This window comes from Salvelinus fontinalis, chromosome 35 (genome assembly GCF_029448725.1).
Source record: "Salvelinus fontinalis isolate EN_2023a chromosome 35, ASM2944872v1, whole genome shotgun sequence".
NCBI lineage: Eukaryota > Metazoa > Chordata > Actinopteri > Salmoniformes > Salmonidae > Salvelinus > Salvelinus fontinalis.
Genome location: NC_074699.1, coordinates 19,037,610 through 19,058,161, shown reverse-complemented (window position 1 = coordinate 19,058,161; position 20,552 = coordinate 19,037,610). Strand labels below are relative to the sequence as shown.

The following is a 20,552-nucleotide window of genomic DNA, read 5'->3' as shown; positions in this document are numbered from 1 at the left end:
GGAATCGGGGACATATCTTGGTGGTTCTGACCTGTCTCCGGAGGGTGAAGCTGGGGTTGCTCTCCTCAAACTTGGACAGGAGCTGGCTGGCCATGGAGCGGACCTTGTTCTCCTTCACCTCCCTCCCCTCACCCACACAGGACGCACTCTGACTGGAGAAGTTGGTTGCCTGTCATGAGAAATAGTGACTTGAGTTATCAGGGCCAAAATAAATTGTATTTTGCCGTATTTGACTGGTGCACTTAGAATGTCCTTACGAAATTGTAGTTTGATGGTAATAACTACCTCTTCCAAATAACTGCAGACTTTTCGTCTCCTTTTGTACGTTGGGTCAGTATCTTCTAGCTTCTTCTCATCCTGAAAGAAAACAACCCAGCCGTAGTATATGACTAAATATTTCAGACTTCACTCAAAGGTAAAAATATTCAACATGAAAGTGAACTATTAAAATAGAGCCCATCTCAAAAAAAACTCTAGAAGAATGATCTGTCTTTATACATTTATCTTGTGGAAGGCCCCAATACAGTCCACTTCTTCAAATGAAATGACTTTTGAAATGATAACACAGGGAGGCTGAGAGACTCTCAAGTTGCAGTCGTTATCAATGAAGACAGGCACCTGGAGAGAGGAGTGGGATTACCTTCGGTACCCTTTTTCTTGGTACCAGAACTTTGTTCATACTTCTGACTGCCTTGGAAGGATAGTCTTCACTGTTTTCGTCGGCCCCTCTAGAATCTGCAAAGAAACACGAGTACATTAAAAGGTATGATATTTTCCACAGAGCTCAGCCATGAATGCCAAATAAAAGCAATGGCCAATGTGTTTTTACATTACGTCTAAAATAAACCTAATATTACTGTGTTGGAAAGAAACGGATGGGGCAAGACCATCTGTTTTTCATGAGAAATGCCACCAAAAAATAAAGGGCTTTTTCGTGGAAACCAATACTGAAACACTTCACTTCAGATCATATGAATGTATACAATTATTGCTAAATAGTACATCATCATTCCGTGGGCAACTTTTTTTGTTCTTTTTTTGTTGCTGTGGATAGAGGCATATCATGTGACCTCGTAGAGACCATAAAGCAAGTACAACTGATGTCCATGTGGCATGTCAGACCAGAAACTGGAGTAAGGTGTCGTGTTTTCTCTCCAGGCATCCTAGAACAATACACTATCTGTAAGGTAGCCTGTACTGCGCTGGGCAGATGTGCATTCCTCTCATGCCAGACAACGTGACTGATAAGGTTGTGCAACGCAGACCTCCTTTCAAAGGAAGCCAGATGAAATCTCATACCCTCTTTTACACCAGCTAAAGTGTCTCTAGAAAGACATAAGTTATCGGAAAGAGAGCAGGGGTCAGCCCAGAAAAAAGGGATGAAATACATTAAAGACAGAGACAGCTTGATATGTAAAGAAATGGCCCTGGTGAAAACAATACAGTGAGAGGCTGGGCTTTTAATACAGTGGACACAGTGGAGTGGTAGGGTCAGTGACAGTGACGAGGTGTTAAAGTATCAAGTTTCAGGTTTTTTATTAGTAGTATGATCAGGATACACACGGTATACACTGTCCAACGAAATGCTTACTGCAGGTTCCTTCTGGACAATGCAACAACAATAAGAAATAATAAAAAATGAGAATACGAACATCAAGTAAATAGCTCAGTAGAATAGAATAGTAGTATAATACAGTATAATACAGGAAGGCACAATTTATAGTTCAATATTTACACGCGTTATGGGGAAGGGGGGATTGGGGGGCTAGTATTTAAATTGTGCAGTATTTTGCAATAATAACAAGAGTCTGGTGGCAGCCGTTGTGATGTGGTGTAGCATGACTGTGTGTGAGTGGATGTATCTACGGGGGTGCCAGGGCAGAGCAGTAGGACTATATGCCTCTCCACCCTGTCTGCTCCTCAAGTGTTCAGAGCCAAACGCTTCTGCTGCATTTAAAAATAACTCTGACATGGGAAGGAGCCTTTTATAAAAGACCTAATGATATAAAGGGCTGCTACTTCAATCAGACTACATAGAAAACGATGGGATATTTTGTGTGTGTGTGTGTGTGTGTGTGTGTGTGTGTGTGTGTGTGTGTGTGTGTGTGTGTGTGTGTGTGTGTGTGTGTGTGTGTGTGTGTGTGTGTGTCTGTGTCTGTGTCTGTGTCTGTGTCTGTGTGTGTGTGTCTGTGTGTATGAGTGCATATCTGTGTGGGTGTGTGCCGGGGGTGAAATCTGAAGTCTGGGGCTTCAGGACAGACGTGTCTGCGGGGGGATGGGGTGAGGGGTGTGAGGCGTACCTGAGACGGGGAGGGGGGTGCCGCGGAACAGCTCGTAGAACTTGGAGAGGTAGGTGACCATTCTGGTCTTGTCTGGTTCCTGACCAGCAGCCATCTCCTCCCCAGTGGTGAAGGGCCGGATCCCAAACTCCCGCTCAGCCAGGTCACATGCCAGCTGGAAGTTGTTAGCCGAATCCTCCTCATTCAGCGAATCAAACTCTCTGAGGGAAACCGATTGAAATGATATCACGCGATGTTGTTGTAATGTTGTGTGGGTAACTAGGTGAAGGCTTCATAAGACTGAGCTGGTGTCAACATAGAAGTTATGAAACAGTTCTAGTCTAGCAGGGTAGCCCTCACTTCACCACAAAGATGATGTCAGAAATAACAAACTGCCCTAGATACTGAGTGTGACATGTAATACATAGTTATGCTTTCCAAACTCCCTTTCACATACTACAGGGTTTCTCTAAAATCGATTGTGTCTTCTGTGTGCTCTGTTTCGTCACACCTATCAGTAACAGAGAGAGAGAACTGCCGTCAGGAAAAAGGCTCTTCGATGAAGGTCAAATGTCATTCACACCCACCACTTACATTTACTCTCACACAAAGACGGGCTGTGAGGGAGGGGCCGGGGCTTGTGTGTAGATAGTACACCAGGACATACATTGGCATGAATGGGTTACTTTCATGCCTGGTATACTTTACATTAGACACTCACAGAAGGAGACAATATTACAGCGTGGTGGTAAGATGTTTTGCTATTGCTGGTGTCTTGATGTAAATGTTAGCCTGATGAGGAAATTCCCCATTACACAATAGAGGCATTTTATGAGGAGCCAGTCTATCGACTTACAATGACGAAGTGCTATATGCCAGGGTGTGCCAAGAAGAAGTCTCAAACATGGTTTATGAGGAGAAAAGAGTGAGTGCTGAGCTCATTTACAGTTACAGTAAGGTACATGAGGCCAGTCTTACTGTAGTAGTTTACAGGCTAGTTGTGTGTTGCAGTGTTTTGCTGTACGTACATGAGGTGGGATCTGAAGCGGTGGATGAGGGCACAGAGAGCCAGGCCACTCTGCCACGAGGTGGTCAGGTCTGTCACGCTCACGTTCCTGTAGCCCTCGGTCTGTTTCTGACACCACGTCAGCAGCCTGCCCGGCCTGATCTCCGACTCTACACACACAGACAGGAACAAGGTGTTCAGTAGGGAGAAAATGGCGTGAAAAAGGGAGGCACTACCTAAGCTGGTCCAATAAGAACATAGATTTTTGTTTTCCATTGCCCTATTTTCCATTTGTGTGACTGTCCTCGTCTATCAGTGTATCAGTGTTTTGTCACTTGTCATGTGTTGTGTTTTTGTGGACACCAGGAAGAGTAGCTGATGCTTCTGCGAAAGCTATTGGGGATCCAAATAAATAAAATACTAAACACAACCCAGCTAACAGCCACCCACCCACTCACCTGGCAACACAACCACAGAGCTAACAGGAAGTGAGATCATAGATGTGGGACAGTGACAACAGGTGACGTTAATGAGAGGTAAGACTGATAAGAGGTAAGTTAGAATAGGGGCTGAAGTATGCATATGACTCTGTCAGGACATGTTGAACCTGTCTGTCATTGTGTAATAGGACCCATGGTTGTGTAACATGGTGTTTAGCGCATTATGTAGAGGCCAGGGTGTGCTTAAAGAGATACAGTATACATGGGAAAAACTTTTCTGATGATGAAGACAAAAATCCCATCAGTTTATAATGAGGTCAGTTCTCCTTGAATAACTGCTAGAAACTTTCCAGTATTAATGTTTAACATGATCCGTGGGGCCAAAAATATCTTGAAACGTAACCAGCTAGACTTTGTTAGGTCTGGTATCTGAGAACATCCTGAAGATATCGTTGATGCGTTTAACTACTAGTGTATCAAGTCATGTTTTTCCTTTTCACAATACACAGAACCAGAGCTTTGTCCTCCAAAAAAATGATCAATGTAGGCGGGTGGGGGCTGTACCCTATATGACCCTGTACACAGTCAAGTGGCTCCCACTTCACCAAAACGCCGCTCTCACCATGGATCATTGAAAAACAAACCTCAGACGGCGACTTATTTCCTAAGCAGAGATTAATGCGGGCCCGTCCTCAGTCTGACACTCCTGTTAGCGAGAGAAAAGGTCTGCCTTACCTTAAAGACTGCTGTGGGCCTCTGTCTCAGAACACTCCCAGAGCACAGGGAACGGGAGAGAACTCAATAGAACTACAGTGGAATGGCTTATCTTCTCCTACCTTTGGGTAAATAGCCCCTGAATGAACGAGTGCTGCAGATATTTTAGACCATGAAACCGAAGGGACTCATCCGTCATCATTTTCAAATTAGTTACTTGAACCAGTTGAATAGACATCGCAGCATGTTCTGTAGGTTGGAGCCATGCACTGGATCAGATGTACAGTTGAAGTCGGAAGTGTATATACACTTAGGTTGGAGTCATTAAAACTCGTTTTTCAACCACTCCACATATTTCTTGTTAACAAATTATAGTTTTGGCAAGTCGGTTAGGACATCTACTTTGTGCATGACACATTTTTCCAACAATTGTTTACAGACAGATAATTTCAATTATAATTCACTGTATCACAATTCCAGTGGGTCAGATGTTTACATAGACAAAGTTGATTGTGCCTTTAAACAGCTTGGAAAATTACAGAAAAGTATGTCATGGCTTTAGAAGCTTCTGATAGGCTAATTGACATAATTTGAGTCAATTGGAGGTGTACCTGTGGATGTATTTCAAGGCCTACCTTCAAACTCAGTGCCTCTTTGCTTGACATCATGGGAAAATCAAAAGAAATCAGCCAAGACCTCAGAAAATAAATTGTAGACCTCCACAAGTCTGGTTCATCCTTGGGAGCAATTGCCAAATGTCTGAAGGTACTACGTTCATCTATACAAACAATAGTACGCAAGTGTAAACACCATGGAACCACGCAGCCATCATACCGCTCAGGAAGGAGATGGGTTCTGTCTCCTAGAGATGAACGTACTGTGGTGCAAAAAGTGCAAATCAATCCCAGAACAACAGCAAAGGACCTTGTGAAGATGCTGGAGGAAACAGGTACAAAAGTATCTATATCCACAGTAAAATTAGTACTATATCGACATAACCTGAAAGGCCGCTCAGCAAGGAAGAAGCCACTGCTCCAAAACCACCATAAAAAAGCCAGACTACGGTTTGCAACTGCACATGGGGACAAAGATCGTACTTTAAGGAGAAATGTTTTCTGGTCTGATGAAACAAAAATACAACTGTTTGGCCACTATCGTTATGTTTGGAGGAAAAAGGGGGAGGCTTGCAAGCCAAAGAACACCATACAAACCGTGAAGCATGGGGGTGGCAGCATCATGTTGTGGGGGTGCTTTGCTGCAGGAGAGACTGGTGCACTTCACAAAATAGATGGCATCATGAGGCAGGAAAATGATGTGGATATATTGAAGCAACATCTCAAGACATCAGTCAGGAAGGTAAAGCTTGGTCGCAAATGGGTCTTCCAAATGGACAATGAGCCCAAGCATACTTCCAAAGTTGTGGAAAAATGGCTTAAGGACAACAAAGTCAAGGTATTGGATTGGCCATCACAAAGCCCTGACCTCAATCCCATAGAACATTTGTGGGCAGAACTGAAAAAGTGTGTGCGAGCAAGGATCCTACAAACCTGACTCAGTTACACCAGCTCTGTCAGGAGGAATGGGCCAAAATTCACCCAACTTATTGTGGGAAGCTTGTGGAAGGCTACCCGAAACGTTTGACCCAAGTTAAATACTTTAAAGGCAATGCTACCAAATACGAATTGGGTGTATGTAAACTTCTGACCCACTGGGTATGTGATGAAAGAAATAAAAGCTGAAATAAATCATTCTCTCTACTATTATTCTGACATTTCACATTCTTAAAATAAAGTGGCGATCCTAAGTGACCTAAGATATGGAATTTTTACTAGGATTAAATGTCAAGAATTGTGAAAAACTGAGTTTAAATGTATTTGGCTAAGGTGTATGTAAACTTCCGACTTCAACTGTAAGTCCATACTAGACACACTGTACTAAAGCCTCCCAACTTCACAGTCTCTCTGGCCACTCCTGTATTGTGTGTGGCTCACCTCGTCTGGCCAGGTTCACAGGGCGACGTATTGTAGCATTACGCTCCAGAGAGCACGACTTCACTGGCAGCTCTCCATTGATGTACAGGTGACGCACCTGGAAGAAATAACAAAGAGGCACAGCTGAGATTTAGGCAGAAGAAGGGATAAGAAGACAAGCACAGTCCATCCTTCTTGTGTTAATGTTAAGGGTGAATCTGTTATTGGTGACAGGAAAAAGTGAATACTGCAATAAACAATGTGATCCTTGAGAATGTCTTTCGTACCTGGTTTTGCCTGACACAGGTAGAGATGAGGTTGGGATACCGAGTCCCAGGGTCAATGGTGTACTGCTCAAAGTTTTTGGCAATGTTTTCAGTGGTTGTCTGCGGCAGAATTCTGTAAAGACTCTCCCTGGAGAAATGCATATATTTATTGTGTGTGTGTGTGTGTGTGTGTGTGTGTGTGTGTGTGTGTGTGTGTGTGTGTGTGTGTGTGTGTGTGTGTGTGTGTGTGTGTGTGTGTGTGTGTGTGTGTGTGTGTGTGTGTGTGTGTGTGTGTGTGTGTGTGTGTGTGTGTGTACAGTATGTGTGCTGACCACTGACCTCTCAGCTAGCACCTCCAGAGGGGTCATGCCCTCAGCCCACCTTTTCACCATCCAGGCTGAGTCAAAAGCAGCCAGGAAGCCTCTCGCACACCCTGTACCCATGGGCCAGAACGGCTGCACACACAGACACATAACAGTATATTTTGCTGAACATGCACATGTACTTTTATCATCCAACCATTTTAAAGCATGATTAAACACTGCTGTCACAGCCTCCTCACCTCTAACAAGCTGTCCCCAACCAGTGCCACCAGTAGCTGGCGTCCGAAGCATTCTCTGACTAGCGCTGCGTTCTCCGAAGCATACATGCTGGTGAAGTCAAACATGGCCACGTCTGGCTGGCCACAGGCATTTATGGCAAAGTCCAGCGTGGGAAGCTGGTAGTTGGTGCCAAAGTCAGCAGCTTCGCGGGCATAACCCAGCAGAGCTTCCTGGTTCACATTCTCACTGCTCAGCAGCATCTCTGTGTCTATGTAGTCCTACGAGACAAAGTCAGGGGAATTGTGTTTATGAGAGACCATGACCAAAAGGATGAAGTCAAAGAGGTTAAATAAGATGCAACATTGATACCCCAGGTGTAACAACAGTTATTCACCTTGTATATTAGAGGACCATTAAAGATGGATGCTCTTTAAATTGTACTGGGACGCCAAGTCCCACATTGTCTTTATGAATGAATTCATGGGATGACTCATGCAGAACCCTGGCAATTGAAGTGAGAGCGAGCGCTGAGAGGGAGTCATAAGCCAGTGAAATATGTGCTCCTTTAGGGATGTTTATAACACTTAGCTTTCATGAATGTCATTGTGGTGCCCGCCCGGCTCATAGGCTGTTCAGCTGGCAGACCACCAAGGATGAGATTCCTCCGACCCGACATCCTCCTCTATTAACTCCTCACCTCTCCTTCTCTCTCAGCCTCTCTCTCTGTCTTTCTCTTCCTCTCTCACACACATCTGAATGCAACACCCTCAGACAGCAGGAAAAATTGGCCCGCGTCTGAATCTAGTTGATGATCCCTGATCTAAACAATGTTTGCTCACATGAATGATGACCCCCTTGTCCAGTAGGCTCTGCTTTTTTGCTGTCATGACAAAGTAGTGTGTGTTGTCCTTGTAGTACACAATGTTCTCCAGGTCAATACCTGCAACAAATGACAGACACAGACAGGAAGATTAAAACACCCCGTGATAATGTCAGGGTTGAAGATTTCTGTTGTTTGACAATGTGTGGATTTTGAGGGAAGTCTGCTCCTCTGGCTGAACTCATTGGCTGTGGTGGATCTCAGGCCAACCTGTCTCCTCTTTGAGGTCCAGGAAGAACTTCTGGTTGAAGATGAAGGCCACACCGCTGATCTCCTCCACCTTGGCCTCGGCCGTGGTGTTCCTGTTGACAAAGTTGGCCGTGATGGCGATGGCCAGCTTACCACGGAACTCCTTCCTCTTGAACCCTGAGAGCGAGAGAAAGGGGGGGAGAGAGAAAGAGGGAAAGAGAGAGAGAGAGAGAGAAAGAGAGACAGGGATGGGATGATACTATTCTCTGGCCAGGCCTGCGGAGGCATACTAATCCAGAGGAAATCTAGCACTGAGCTGTAATCACAGGCCAGTTATTTTAGGATCAGAGAGGCTTGTTACCGATGTGATACTGTATATATCACCAGGGGAACAAAAGCCTCGGCGGGAGAGTTGGATCAGTACTAAAATGTTCAGATCTGAATAATGTGTTTTCCAGGTTGATTAACTTTCACAACTTCAGGTGGAGTAGAGTGCAGCCACTCCTTACATGAACTGGACTACTGTAAGAGAAGGTGCTGTCTCGTTTTTTTCACGGTGAGATTTTACAATATATGTTATTATTGGCTGCAATTGCTTACACTTCTGCTATTTAGGATATCAACCACAATAGAACAGAATCAGTTCCTCTTCAGATACAAACATTGGGGAAATGCTTCTTGCATTAAAGAGTTTATTGCCATCCTCTCACTGATGCTGAAAAGTTTTTTTGTTAATGGAGACATTTAGAGGCTCATTTAACATTAACTTTCTGTGTTCTATCCAGGTCCAAACATAACTGCAGACAAGCCTTAAAATAGACTGAAGCGTGGGCTCAGACTTTTAATGCCAGACTGCTATTCACTTGGGTTCCTGTTGCTGCTATTCTCACAGTTGCGGTTATATAAAAAGCTGTCTGACTTTTTAAATGACATGCAAAACCTTGCCTTTGTGAAAGAGAATATGGTGATGTGGTGATGTGGAATATGGTGATGTCACTGCAGGCTGTATGTCCCACAGGCCACATGTTAGTATGCTTATAACTGTCCTGGGGAAGAGGAGGGTTCTGCACCAAAGCCCTCTAGCGAAAGAAAATACATCCTCATTACCTGTGACTCAGGAAAGAAAGGAGGATGAATGTTCTAATGTGTTCGGCCTCTCTTCCTACAAAATAATGTATGAGCTTCTGAGAGATGCTTTCCTAGGAGGAAGTAGCATTTTAATATGAGCCAGAAATGTTCCATTACGGTCACTGCTATTTCACTGGGGCATTTCCCCTCCTCACATCACTCTTTCCAATGCAGCTGTGTTCCTCTCAGACGATTAGCTGGGTACAGAACAGATTGCGGTATATTTAACCCTCCTCTCAGACAGGGCTTGCATGGCAGTTCAAAAGTAGAAGGACTTCTAAAAAGAAAGTTTTCCCCAGGCTTTCGTCATCTGACGATGACCTAATTGTTTGGAGACAGAAAATGCCCTTTTTAGGAATAAGCATCTGATGTGGATTGGTGAGGGGATGACAGGCATCTGTGAGGGAGAGTCCAACATGCATGCATCAACTGTTGAACAGCATCCAGATGACGACACACACAGGGCCCAAGATCTTTTTTATTAAGGTACAGAGAGATGGTGATTTCATGTGTAACCTTGCCCTTTGAAGGAGAGATTAATGACATCACATAGGGTATCGTTTTACAGAGGTGAGTTTAATTTTATGGCTTCCTAACTTTCTTGGATGAGACTATGCCTTTTTAAATTGATGCTTTTTGTAGACGTAAGCCGCAGCCAACAACAATTGTATGTTTCTTAGTTACAGTTGTTAGGCTGTTATCCAGACAAAATAATGATATGAGAAAGGTGTCCTGGATATTATTTAAAACAAGCCACTGTCAACAAAGCTACATAAACATAAACATAAACATAGAAATTGTGTTTGAAGGCGCTTCAGATAATATCCAACTGCATTTGAACTTGGAGCTAAATTTAACTTTGAAGCAAGTAGTGTTTAGTAAACATATTGAGCATCTCAGAGAGCCATTCCACAGATGTAACCACATGATATCATATACAGTACCATATTACCATATCCTATGTCTGGGGTCAGATTATTAACGGTATGTAGATATACTCTGCATGAATACAACCTGTCACCCTCCCATCCCTCCAGAGATCTCACCTTCCAGGGTATTTCTCCTCCCATCAGCCCCCACCACCACGTCAAAGTCAATATTAGCCACGGGGTGATCGGCAGGCCTGATCTCAGCTCTCCAGCCAGGCCCTGAAACACAGACAGAGGAGAGGAGGGAGAGCGGGAAGGGAAGAGAGGAGGGGACAGAAGGTCAGTACAGTTCACAGGGGGGGACACCTCAAACAAACACACTTATCAGTATACAAGTGGGTAGAGTTCAACACAGATAGAAAGAATGAGAGGACGTGGGCTAGAGAAACAGACAAAACATTTACTTGGTTGCTCTTTTGGCCTGTTATTTCTGAGGAACAATATTTATGATGCCTATCAACACCAGTGGGGAAAAGGGTTTGCTAATCCTGACAGCTCTCAACGAAGAGGGTGACACAGAGGTCACACACATTGTGTCATTTAGCTCAGCAGACTATACCGTGCTGTAATTATATAAGATGTTGATTAATGTCAGTCTCACTTGTACTGTGTAATTGATACCAGAGCGCTAGCTAGCTACAATATATGATTCAATATGTCACAGCGTTTTAGCACGTAGTGGATCAAATGTGGTGAATGATGTCAGCCACAGAGGCAGTGTGAGACCCCAGCAGCGTTGGGATGGCTGTCTATCCGCTGTGTAATATCACCATGTCAAAAATGCATTCCATCATGTCAAGGACACCGAGCACCTCGTGACAGCAAAAGTAGGGGGACCATTCTGTATCCAAATTTAGTAAAGACTCTTGTTTTTATCCGTTGGTTTACGTCGCTGTCGAGGAGGCCACATGGGATAGCTAATGACCTCCAGTCCAGGAGTCCAATCAACAAAGCTCTGAAGGAGAGAGGGGGGTCAAGTGTAGAGCTATTTCAGATAGCCAGCCTTTCAGCTCGGCCTCACATCACCACACACCACGCAGCAGTCACATCTTGAAGCAGCTAGTACTATACTGTTACAATAACTTGGTCGAGGGGGCACGGTTGTAATTACACTGGCTAATCAGCTCTTAATTAACTTCCACAGCCGTAATTTGGCTCTGCTGCTCCTTAAACAAAGCCACTAGGTCTGCTCTGCTCACTGATATTACTGTGTGCTCTGCTCAGCAGCAGCCATAAAATAACATTAGCATCTGGGGAGGTTTCTACCCATTAGCAGCTGAATAGGAATGGTGAAGCAATGATTATGACTTTTAAACATTTGATTTCCATGGCAATGCAAATGTCAAATAAAGGGTGATCAGTGCACTGCTGTAACAGTACTGCTGTTTACTGCTGGTTGCCAAGGAGATTCACTGTTGAATGGGGGAGGCAGAACTACTCTAACAGGTAATAGTTATGGACTGCAGTAACTCCCTGTAGCTCAAGGTACAGTGATGTAAAGCAGCAGAATGCTATGTTGTGGGAGAGAATATACTGTGTTGGGATCCTCTGGGCAGCCACATACAGATGTAGAATCTTAATTTGATCAACCTGTTGCAGGATAACTTTTCTGCAGTGCATGAAATGTTAAACTTGTAGCGTATTTGAGGTTTTTCATTTCCACTTCGAAATTTCAGACTGAATTTTCCCTTAAGAAAAATGTGTCAACCTCTACAAAAATGTTCATTAATTATAATCCACATAATAATTCCCATTTCCTGTTGCTGCAGGATTAGTTTCCTGCTGTAGCAAACTGGCTCAAATTAAAATCCTACATCTGTAACAGTCTTACTGACTGTTGCAAAGCTCATGTTAAGGTGCACTGTTGATGTTCTCGTAATGCATTGCATAAAGCCCTTCAACCCCAACTAGCCTGTCTGATACTGAAAGTCTGGTCCCAAATGCTGTAACCTAGTAACCTGTAACCTGTAAGTGGACTGTCACTCACCGTCATTCTCCTGGTTTTCTGGAGGTTCCAGCAGCTTGACAAACTCCACATTGACGTGGAATTCCACAGCTGTAAGCAGGGCGATCTTCAGCAGCATGAGCTGGAGTTGACGAATACCTGGCAAACAAAGACAAGAATCAGGAGGTCTTAGAACCATGCAAGAAACCAAGCTGGCTTTTCTGGCTTATCTAATACAGTACCTAGTACATGCACACTGCACAGGCATCCATGCATTTACACATTATACACACACTTGACAGCTGTAGAAAGATTTGCTTTTAACAGCAGCAGTTGGCAGCTCTGCTTTGTATCTCTGTTTTTAAGAGCAGGTGGAAGGTTCACCTTCCATGGCTCACAACCTTAACATTATGCAATGGAAGGTATTGGCAGCATCAAGGCTACCAGACAAAAAATTGCTTTGGAGGGGAATAGGATACAATAGCATAATCATAAGCTAAGAACATGAATCCAACAATATCGATAAGCAAAATATTCCGTTGCAAAAGTAAGTACATGTTGAGCTATGGGAAATGGCTGTTATTAATCACAACTGTAATGGCGGAAAGTTTTCCTGATGAGATGTTTACTCCACATGTAAAGGTGCTTACTGATGTGGTCTATGGCTCCAGCACAGAATTTGCCGTAGAACTTCTTAGCCCCGAGGCCCTTGAGGTCGTGGATGGTGTAGGGCCACAGGTGCAGCACGTTGTTCCTGGAGAAGGTGTCCCTCTTCTCAATCACCACCACCTTGGCCCCCAGCAGAGCCAGCTCGATGGCCGTCCGCAAGCCACATGGGCCTCCCCCGATGATAAGGCACTGCAGGGACAAGAATGACAGAGGGACACCATTATCATTATGAGTGCAAATAAATAGGACTCAAAATTGTATTTCAGTCACATTTCTGTTACACAAAATGCAATACATGTCACGACTTCTGCCAAAGTCGGTTCCTCTCCTTGTTCGGGCGGCGCTCGGCGCTCGGCGTCACCGGTCTTCTAGCCATCATCGATCCACTTTTAATTTTCCTTTTGTTTTGTCTTGTCTTCCCACACACCTGGTCTTAATTCTCTCATTACATGTTGTGTATTTAACCTTCTGTTCCCCCCCATGTCTTTGTGCGGAATTGTTTATTGTAAGTGCATGTGCACGTTTTCTCTGGTGCGCGACGGGTTTTGTACCCATTTGTTTGTTGTTCTGGTTACCGGTGGTTTTATGAATAAAACTGCTACGTTGATTACCCAGTTTTGCTCTCCTGCGCCTGACTTCCCTGCCGCCGGTTACGCACTCCCTTACAATACATGTGTACATCATAACCATATGCCTGTCAAAGAGATCATATACTGTATACGTACGTGCCTTATCACCATAATAAATAATACTTACTGAAAATAGAACCCTTGTTTAAACCTGTAGACATACTCAATAGCAGATTAAATATGAGGGGATGAGTTGATGAGTGTTTACTGTATATTGCCAAGTAAACAGACAGAGTGCCTAGGGTGGATGTTTATGGTGACAGTATGTTGTGTGTTACTCTGACCCAGCGCTGGGAGAGTATGTGTCATTACCTCAACCGTAGATCCTTATTACAGCCTCGTCATATCAAAGACATGATTCATGCATCTGCCTCACTCAAATATGCATGAAGTCAGTTATTTTTGGTTAAAGGATCCTTCTGAGAATGTGTGGTGAGAACATGACTTCATCCAGCCTTCTAGAAAGGATGAGAAGGGACTTTTTTGGTGTGTTAGTTCTTCTGAGGAATCATCTCACTATCCAACCACTCCTGAGTCAGACAGTAGCCCCTGCTGTGCCCAACGAGTTGGGCTGCTTCCTGTATCCTTAACCTTATAACCAACCAGAGCGTCTCTCAACCAGGCTCAGCTAACCCAGCCCACTGTGACCTTTTCATTTCAGATCTCTTATTTCCTCCCCAGCCCAGTCAACCCACACACCTGACCTCTAAATCCCCAGCAGTATATTTGAACAGCGGGACTCACTTCCTGTCACCCTGTATGTCTGCCTGAAGGGCCACAGGAACTCCCAGGTGTCACTCCGATCAGTATTGTGACACTGTCGTGTTTCAGCCCCAGCCTCGGGCGCCTTATCATGTTTGTATACTGTAGCTCTGAGCTGAATGGGGTATACTCTACTCTCTCTTTTTCTCTAGCTCTCTATCCTTCTCTCTCTCTCGTTCTCCCACTCGCTCTCTTTCACTTTCTCTCCCCCCTCTATCCAAATCAAATAAAATGTTATTTGTCACATACACATGGTTAGCAGATGTTAATGCGAGTGTAGCGAAATGCTTGAGTGTAGCGAAATCCCCGCCCCCCTCTCTCTCTCTCTCTCTCTCTCTCTCTCTCTCTCTCTCTCTCTCTCTCTCTCTCTCTCTCTCTCTCTCTCTCTCTCTCTCTCTCTCTCCCACTCTCCCACTCTCCCACTCTCTCCCACTCTCTCCCACTCTCTCCCACTCTCTCCCACTCTGTCCCACTCTGTCCCAGGGTGCTGTTTACAGAGCTAAACGTGCCAGCTGCCCAGATCACACCATAAATGGTACTGCTGCTCCCGGCAATAAAAATAAGATTGGGCTTTAGTCATTCTGTTTTCTCATTCTGCGTGTGTGAGTCTGCTGCAGGGTGTCATCAGGAGGCGAAGGAGAACATAACATTAGCAGCCTAGGGGTAAGAGTATGAGGTATTCAATACTCGTCAGGTATACTAGTCAAACCCAGGTGGCTGCGCGTGGCTGTGTCTGGACAGGCCTGGCACAGTTCTTTTCATCACGAGGAGTGATTAAAGTGAATGGGCTCTTTAACCATTGTCAGGAGAATCAGACAGTCACTGAGACGTGCCAGGTGTGTTAAGCATCACCGCCACAGAGGAAAAATAAAAAAACATGTGAAACAATGCCTTATTCACAAACATAGAACAACATCAGCTCAGTTTATTCAGATGTGCCTAACCACACAATCCCACAATGTGGGGAATTATCAAACCTGATATGAGCTAGATAATCACTATCAAAGCACTACTTTTGTTTTAGTCTGTCTCTATGGTGCTATGAGAGATGAGCGGTTTGTTTTTCCTGTTTCTATGCGATGCTGTGTTATCGCAGATGGGAGGGCTTCCTGAGGGCCCACTGCAGTTCTGCTGAGTCAGACCACAGCTACTTCCTGTCTGTCCCCCACCTGTGACCTCACCTCCTCACCAGGAGTGGAAGACCCCCCACCCCACCTCACCTTTCACTTCTCTCCCGTTCATTACTTACTGCACCTGGAGCCCTATTAGCTGTCAATCAAATCAAAATCAAATCAAAGTTTATTGGCCACAAACACAGTTTATCATACTCAGATCATGCAGAATGTAGACTAGAGGCCAACTCAAACATGCTTATCAAAATGGAAAGTGGACACAATGTCAGGCAGTTGGTAATTATTTTCTCCTAGAATCCTGATCAATCTATGGAGCTCAAAACTATAGGATACTGGATACCAAGGATACCAAGCATTATCCTCCATAACTGCACTGTTTTTTAATGAATACAAATGACTTGTTACACTCTACGGAGTACAGTATGTCCTCTAAGATCATAGACATTAGCTGACTGGTGGTCTCCAGTGTGTTCATGCTGCCAGCCAGGTTAGATTGACAGGAACACCACCCAACACTGGGCTGAGTGGAGCTCCTTAACACACATGCTTATTCTGGCTTCACCGGAGTAAAACAAACTGACTGTGTGTGTGAGTGAGCGAGCGAGCGGAGCCTGTGCACCTGCATACATGATGTGATGCCTCACTAGCTTGGCTCAGCGCACGGTGGTGGCTCACGCAGTTTTGGGACAAAACGTCAGACTTAAGGTACTCAATCAACTGAGAGAGACCACCGGGAGAGCCACAACATGAACTGGCAACCCTCGCAGACAGTCATCTGGGACTTCATGGGAATTAGAAGAGGAGAAAAGGTGCAATACTCCTGTCTGGGCATGAAATAGGGCTGAGAAACAGGCAAGGAGGGCACAGTGTGTCTCTGAACTTTCAAATCATACCGTAGAAGGTTCCATACAGTGAATTCTTTGCTCAGTGGAAGCACACTTTTCCACAGTATCAAACCATATAATTAAGGGATGTCAAGAGAGGATGCCAAGCATGGAAATGTTGATGACACACTGTTCAATGATGGGCCATCTAGGGTGAGATTTACGAGCATGGCATAGACAACCTGTTATAAAGGAGAGCTCCTCTACAATGAGGGGGGAAATACAGTAGGAAATAAAATACAGTTGTTCTGTCTTTAATGCTCACCGCATTCAGTGGGTTGTGAAGTAAAGAGTTCATGTCTTCACTGTAGTTTAGTCTAAAGGGCAGGAGACTGGGGAACTGAACAGTGTAATAAACAATAATACAATGAAAACGTTTCCATGTGATTCATACATGAGGTATGTGCCAACATTAGACAGGCATAACAGTTCACATAAGAAAAAGGAAATTAAATGTAACACTTATGATTGAAGGTATTTCATGAATGCCCAAACCATTACAAACATATTACCTAGCTCAATGAGAATTATGTTTGCACAACGGAGACTACAAACTATCAAGCTCTTTGCCATTTAATTTAATTAGGCTATTACTGCAATAATAGTATATGTCATAATGTGGAGTTAGATTGCCTAATAATTAGAGGGCATATTTTGTAATTGTGATGCATAAATATAGAGAACACACAAATCAGATCCTTAATAGAAAACAGTGTCTGTATTTTGCTGAGGTATACTGGCGCTGAAGTGCAGGTCAGGAGCTCACCTTCAGGACATAGCCGGTCCAAATAGTTTCCATAGAATCTGGCACTGGACAGCGGCACCGCCCTGGAAAACTAACCGTCTCTCTCACTGGGCCTCTTCCCACTCCAGCTCACTTCTCCAGACCTCTCAGATGAGACGAGCACAAAGCAACTCTGATACTAATAAAATAAGCTTGTCAGATCTCGGGCTCAAGAAGCCACTTCAATAGGCCTAAAGCACTTACATTTAACAGCATAATCAGTGAAAGAGACTAAGCCCAGTAACATGTGTCCTATGACCATTCTGTTCAGTGTATCTGCTTCGTATTTAAAAAACATTCATATGGGCCTTCATTGTGTTCCTCATTACAAACGTATATAGAAGACACCAACAGTACGCGTGTGTCATTAGCATTATAGCCAGTTGTATGCAGTAACATACTGGGGATGACTTCATATCCTATACAGATTGTAGCTCCAGCAGGCATTTCGAGGCTGGGTGAGGAATGCTATCACGTTATTATTCCCTGTGAACCACCACCAAACCCTAACTCAACAGTTACGTCATCCACTCCTTGTGAAGAAAGTAAAGTAATTTATCAAGTTGTGGCAGATGGGCCGCAATTAATCACAACAGGAGAGCCATATACTGTACCACTATCTGTGGGAGATGTACGTCAATCATTTCACGCCTTAAATCTCCTATTCTGTAAACAGACTTCAAACATAAGAAGTGAGGGTAAGTTGAATTCTGACCTACGTTTTTTACAAGGTCGTTTCTCCTTCACAAAATACACTTCCATCCACACAGCCAGAGTAATGAAATACTTATGTGAGTCTCTCCTACTGTACCAACAGTATGGTTAATTACCCAGAACTCAGAGACTGTACTGTACATCTGTTTTATTACTTTGATCAATAAGGCCATTCTACGCTGTCCTGTGGCTTGTCAGACTGAGGAAACCTAGCTGAAACTCTTTGGCACGGGACTAAAGACAATCAGACACTTTAATGAAAGGTTCATTAGAACTGGTATAGCACCTAATCATGGCATACTCTCAGATCAAGGGGGTATATGGTGTTCCAACCTGGTTTATAGCTGGTATCAGAGAGAACTTGTAAAACCTGTCTTATTTTGGATAACTTAAACACACTTTAATAATATCTGGGCAGGGATCCAACCTTTCAGGAGGGCCCAATAAAGAACACCGCCCCCTCAGTAGAACCAAGGAAAATAATCACACTTGCTGAGTGATGCTGTCTGTGGCTGTGTGTTATGAAAGCATTCTGGTGACTGATTGAGGGTGCTGTGTAGCTTTGTAATGCACCATTCTGCCAAGCTGAAAGGGGCAATACTCTGTAGAGCTGTGGATGAGGAGGAATGAGGATAGTGCTGAAGTGAGTTACAGTAAAGGCGTTGGCATGCTTCCCAGCCGAAACAGTTCGGAAGAGTTTGTGCATATATTATGATGACATTTTGTGGCGTTTGTACGTTTTGGACTTCAGTGAGGGTTTTTCCATCTGTTAGGGCACATATAGAGAAATACTGCATCTGCACCCAAACATCTAAGTTAGGATGTAAAGTTGCGCGAATAAGATCTCCTCTGCAAAAATGTCAAAATGAATGACAGATTTGTTGAGTTATCTTAGATTAATTCTGATTATTTTGAGGGAGTATATACTGGCTATGGGGTCTCAAAATGTACACCTGAAGTCGGAAGGTTACATACACTTAGGTTGGAGTCATTAAAACTCATTTTCCAACCACTCCACAAATGTCTTGTTAACAAATTATAGTTTTGGCAAGTCGGTTAGGACATCTACTTTGTGCATGACACAAGTCATTTTTCCAACGATTGTTTACAGACAGATAATTTCAATTATAATTCACTGCATCACAATTCCAGTGGGTCAGAAGTTTACATACACTAAGTTGACTGTGCCTTTAAACAGCTTGGAAAATTCCAGAAAATTATGTCATGGCTTAAGAAGCTTCTGATAGGCAAATTGACATCATGTGAGTCAATTGGAGGTGTACCTGTGGGTGTATTTCAAGGCCTACCTTCAAACTCAGTGCCTCTTCGCTTGACATCATGGGAAAATCTAAATAAATCAGCCAAGACCTCAGAAAATAAATTGTAGACCTCCACAAGTCTGGTTCATCCTTGGGAGCAATTGCCAAACGCCTGAAGGTACTACGTTCATCTGTACAAACAATAGAATGCAAGTATAAACACCATGGGACCACGCAGCCATCATACCGCTCAGGAAGGAGACACGTTTAGTCTCCAAGAGATGAATGTACTTTGATGCGAAAAGTGCAAATCAATCTCAGAACAACAGCAAAGGACCTTGTGAAGATGCTGGAGGAAACAGGTACAAAAGTATCTATATCCACAGTAAAACGAGTCCTATATTGACATAACACGAAAGACCGCTCAGCAAGGAAGAAGCCACTGCTCCAAAACTGCCATAAAAAAGCCAGACTACGGTTTACAACTGCACATGCGGACAATGATCGTACCTTTTGGAGAAATGTGACCAAACAGAAACTGTTTGGCCATAATGACTATCGCTATGTTTGGAGGAAAAAGGGGAACGCTTGCAAGCTGAAGAACACCATCCCAACCGTGAAGCACGGGGGTGGCAGCATCATGTTGTGGGGGTGCTTTGCTGCAGGAGGGACTGGTGCACTTCACAAAATAGATGGCATCATGAGGCAGGAAACTTATGTGGATATATTGAAGCAACATCTCAAGACATCAGTCAGGAAGTTAAAGCTTGGCCGCAAATGGGTCTTCCAAATGGACAATGAGCCCAAGCATACTTCCAAAGTTGTGGCAAAATGGCTTAACTTCTCTGGGATAGGTGGCAGTATTTTCACGTCCGGATGAAAAGCATGTCCAAAGTAAACTGCCTGCCACTCAGGCCCAGAAGCTAAGTATATTTGGATAGAAAACACTCTGAAATTTCTAAAACTGTTTGAATCATGTCTGTAAGTATAACATAACTTATTTGGCAGGCGAAACCCAGAGGACAAACCATTCAGATTCTTTTTTTTTAGGTCACTCTCTTTTCAATGGGTTTTCATTGGGAATCCAGATTTCTAAGGGACCTTCTTGCAGTTCCTATCACTTCCACTGGATGTCAACAGTCTTTAGAAATTGGTTGAGGTTTTTCCTTTGAGAAATGAGGAAGTAGCACTGTTCAGAATGAGGCTCGAGGGAACTGTACTCTTTGTTAGAGGCGCGTGACCTGAAAGCTAGCTACACTTTGTTTTCCTCCGGTATTGAACACAGATCATCCTGTCTTAAATTTGATCGATTATTTACATTAAAAAATACCTAAAGTTGTATTACAAAAGTAGTTAAAAATGTTTGGACAAAGCTTACAGGTAACTTATGAGATATTTTGTAGTCACGTTGTGTAAGTTGTAACCGGTGT

The 20,552-nt window shown here is 43.8% G+C and overlaps 1 protein-coding gene across 4 annotated transcripts in view; it reads right to left on the bottom strand.

Moving 5' to 3' along the window:
- Positions 1-20,552, bottom strand: part of LOC129834459 (F-actin-monooxygenase mical2b-like) — a 54,076-nt gene that overhangs the window by 9,457 nt on the left and 24,067 nt on the right. For all 4 annotated transcript variants that reach the window (XR_008756258.1, XR_008756259.1, XM_055899458.1 and 1 more), the window contains exons 3-16: positions 12,939-13,146; positions 12,331-12,447; positions 10,461-10,562; positions 8,308-8,463; positions 8,057-8,157; positions 7,238-7,495; positions 7,015-7,130; positions 6,697-6,823; positions 6,431-6,527; positions 3,308-3,455; positions 2,301-2,500; positions 641-735; positions 286-357; positions 32-169 (exon numbers count right to left, since the gene is read on the bottom strand). Coding sequence is in view for 2 of the 4 variants with exons in the window: in XM_055899458.1 (XP_055755433.1) it covers positions 32-169; positions 286-357; positions 641-735; positions 2,301-2,500; positions 3,308-3,455; positions 6,431-6,527; positions 6,697-6,823; positions 7,015-7,130; positions 7,238-7,495; positions 8,057-8,157; positions 8,308-8,463; positions 10,461-10,562; positions 12,331-12,447; positions 12,939-13,146 (1,935 nt within the window). In the remaining 2 variants the exon portion in view is untranslated. The remainder of the gene's footprint in view (positions 1-31; positions 170-285; positions 358-640; positions 736-2,300; positions 2,501-3,307; positions 3,456-6,430; positions 6,528-6,696; positions 6,824-7,014; positions 7,131-7,237; positions 7,496-8,056; positions 8,158-8,307; positions 8,464-10,460; positions 10,563-12,330; positions 12,448-12,938; positions 13,147-20,552) is intronic.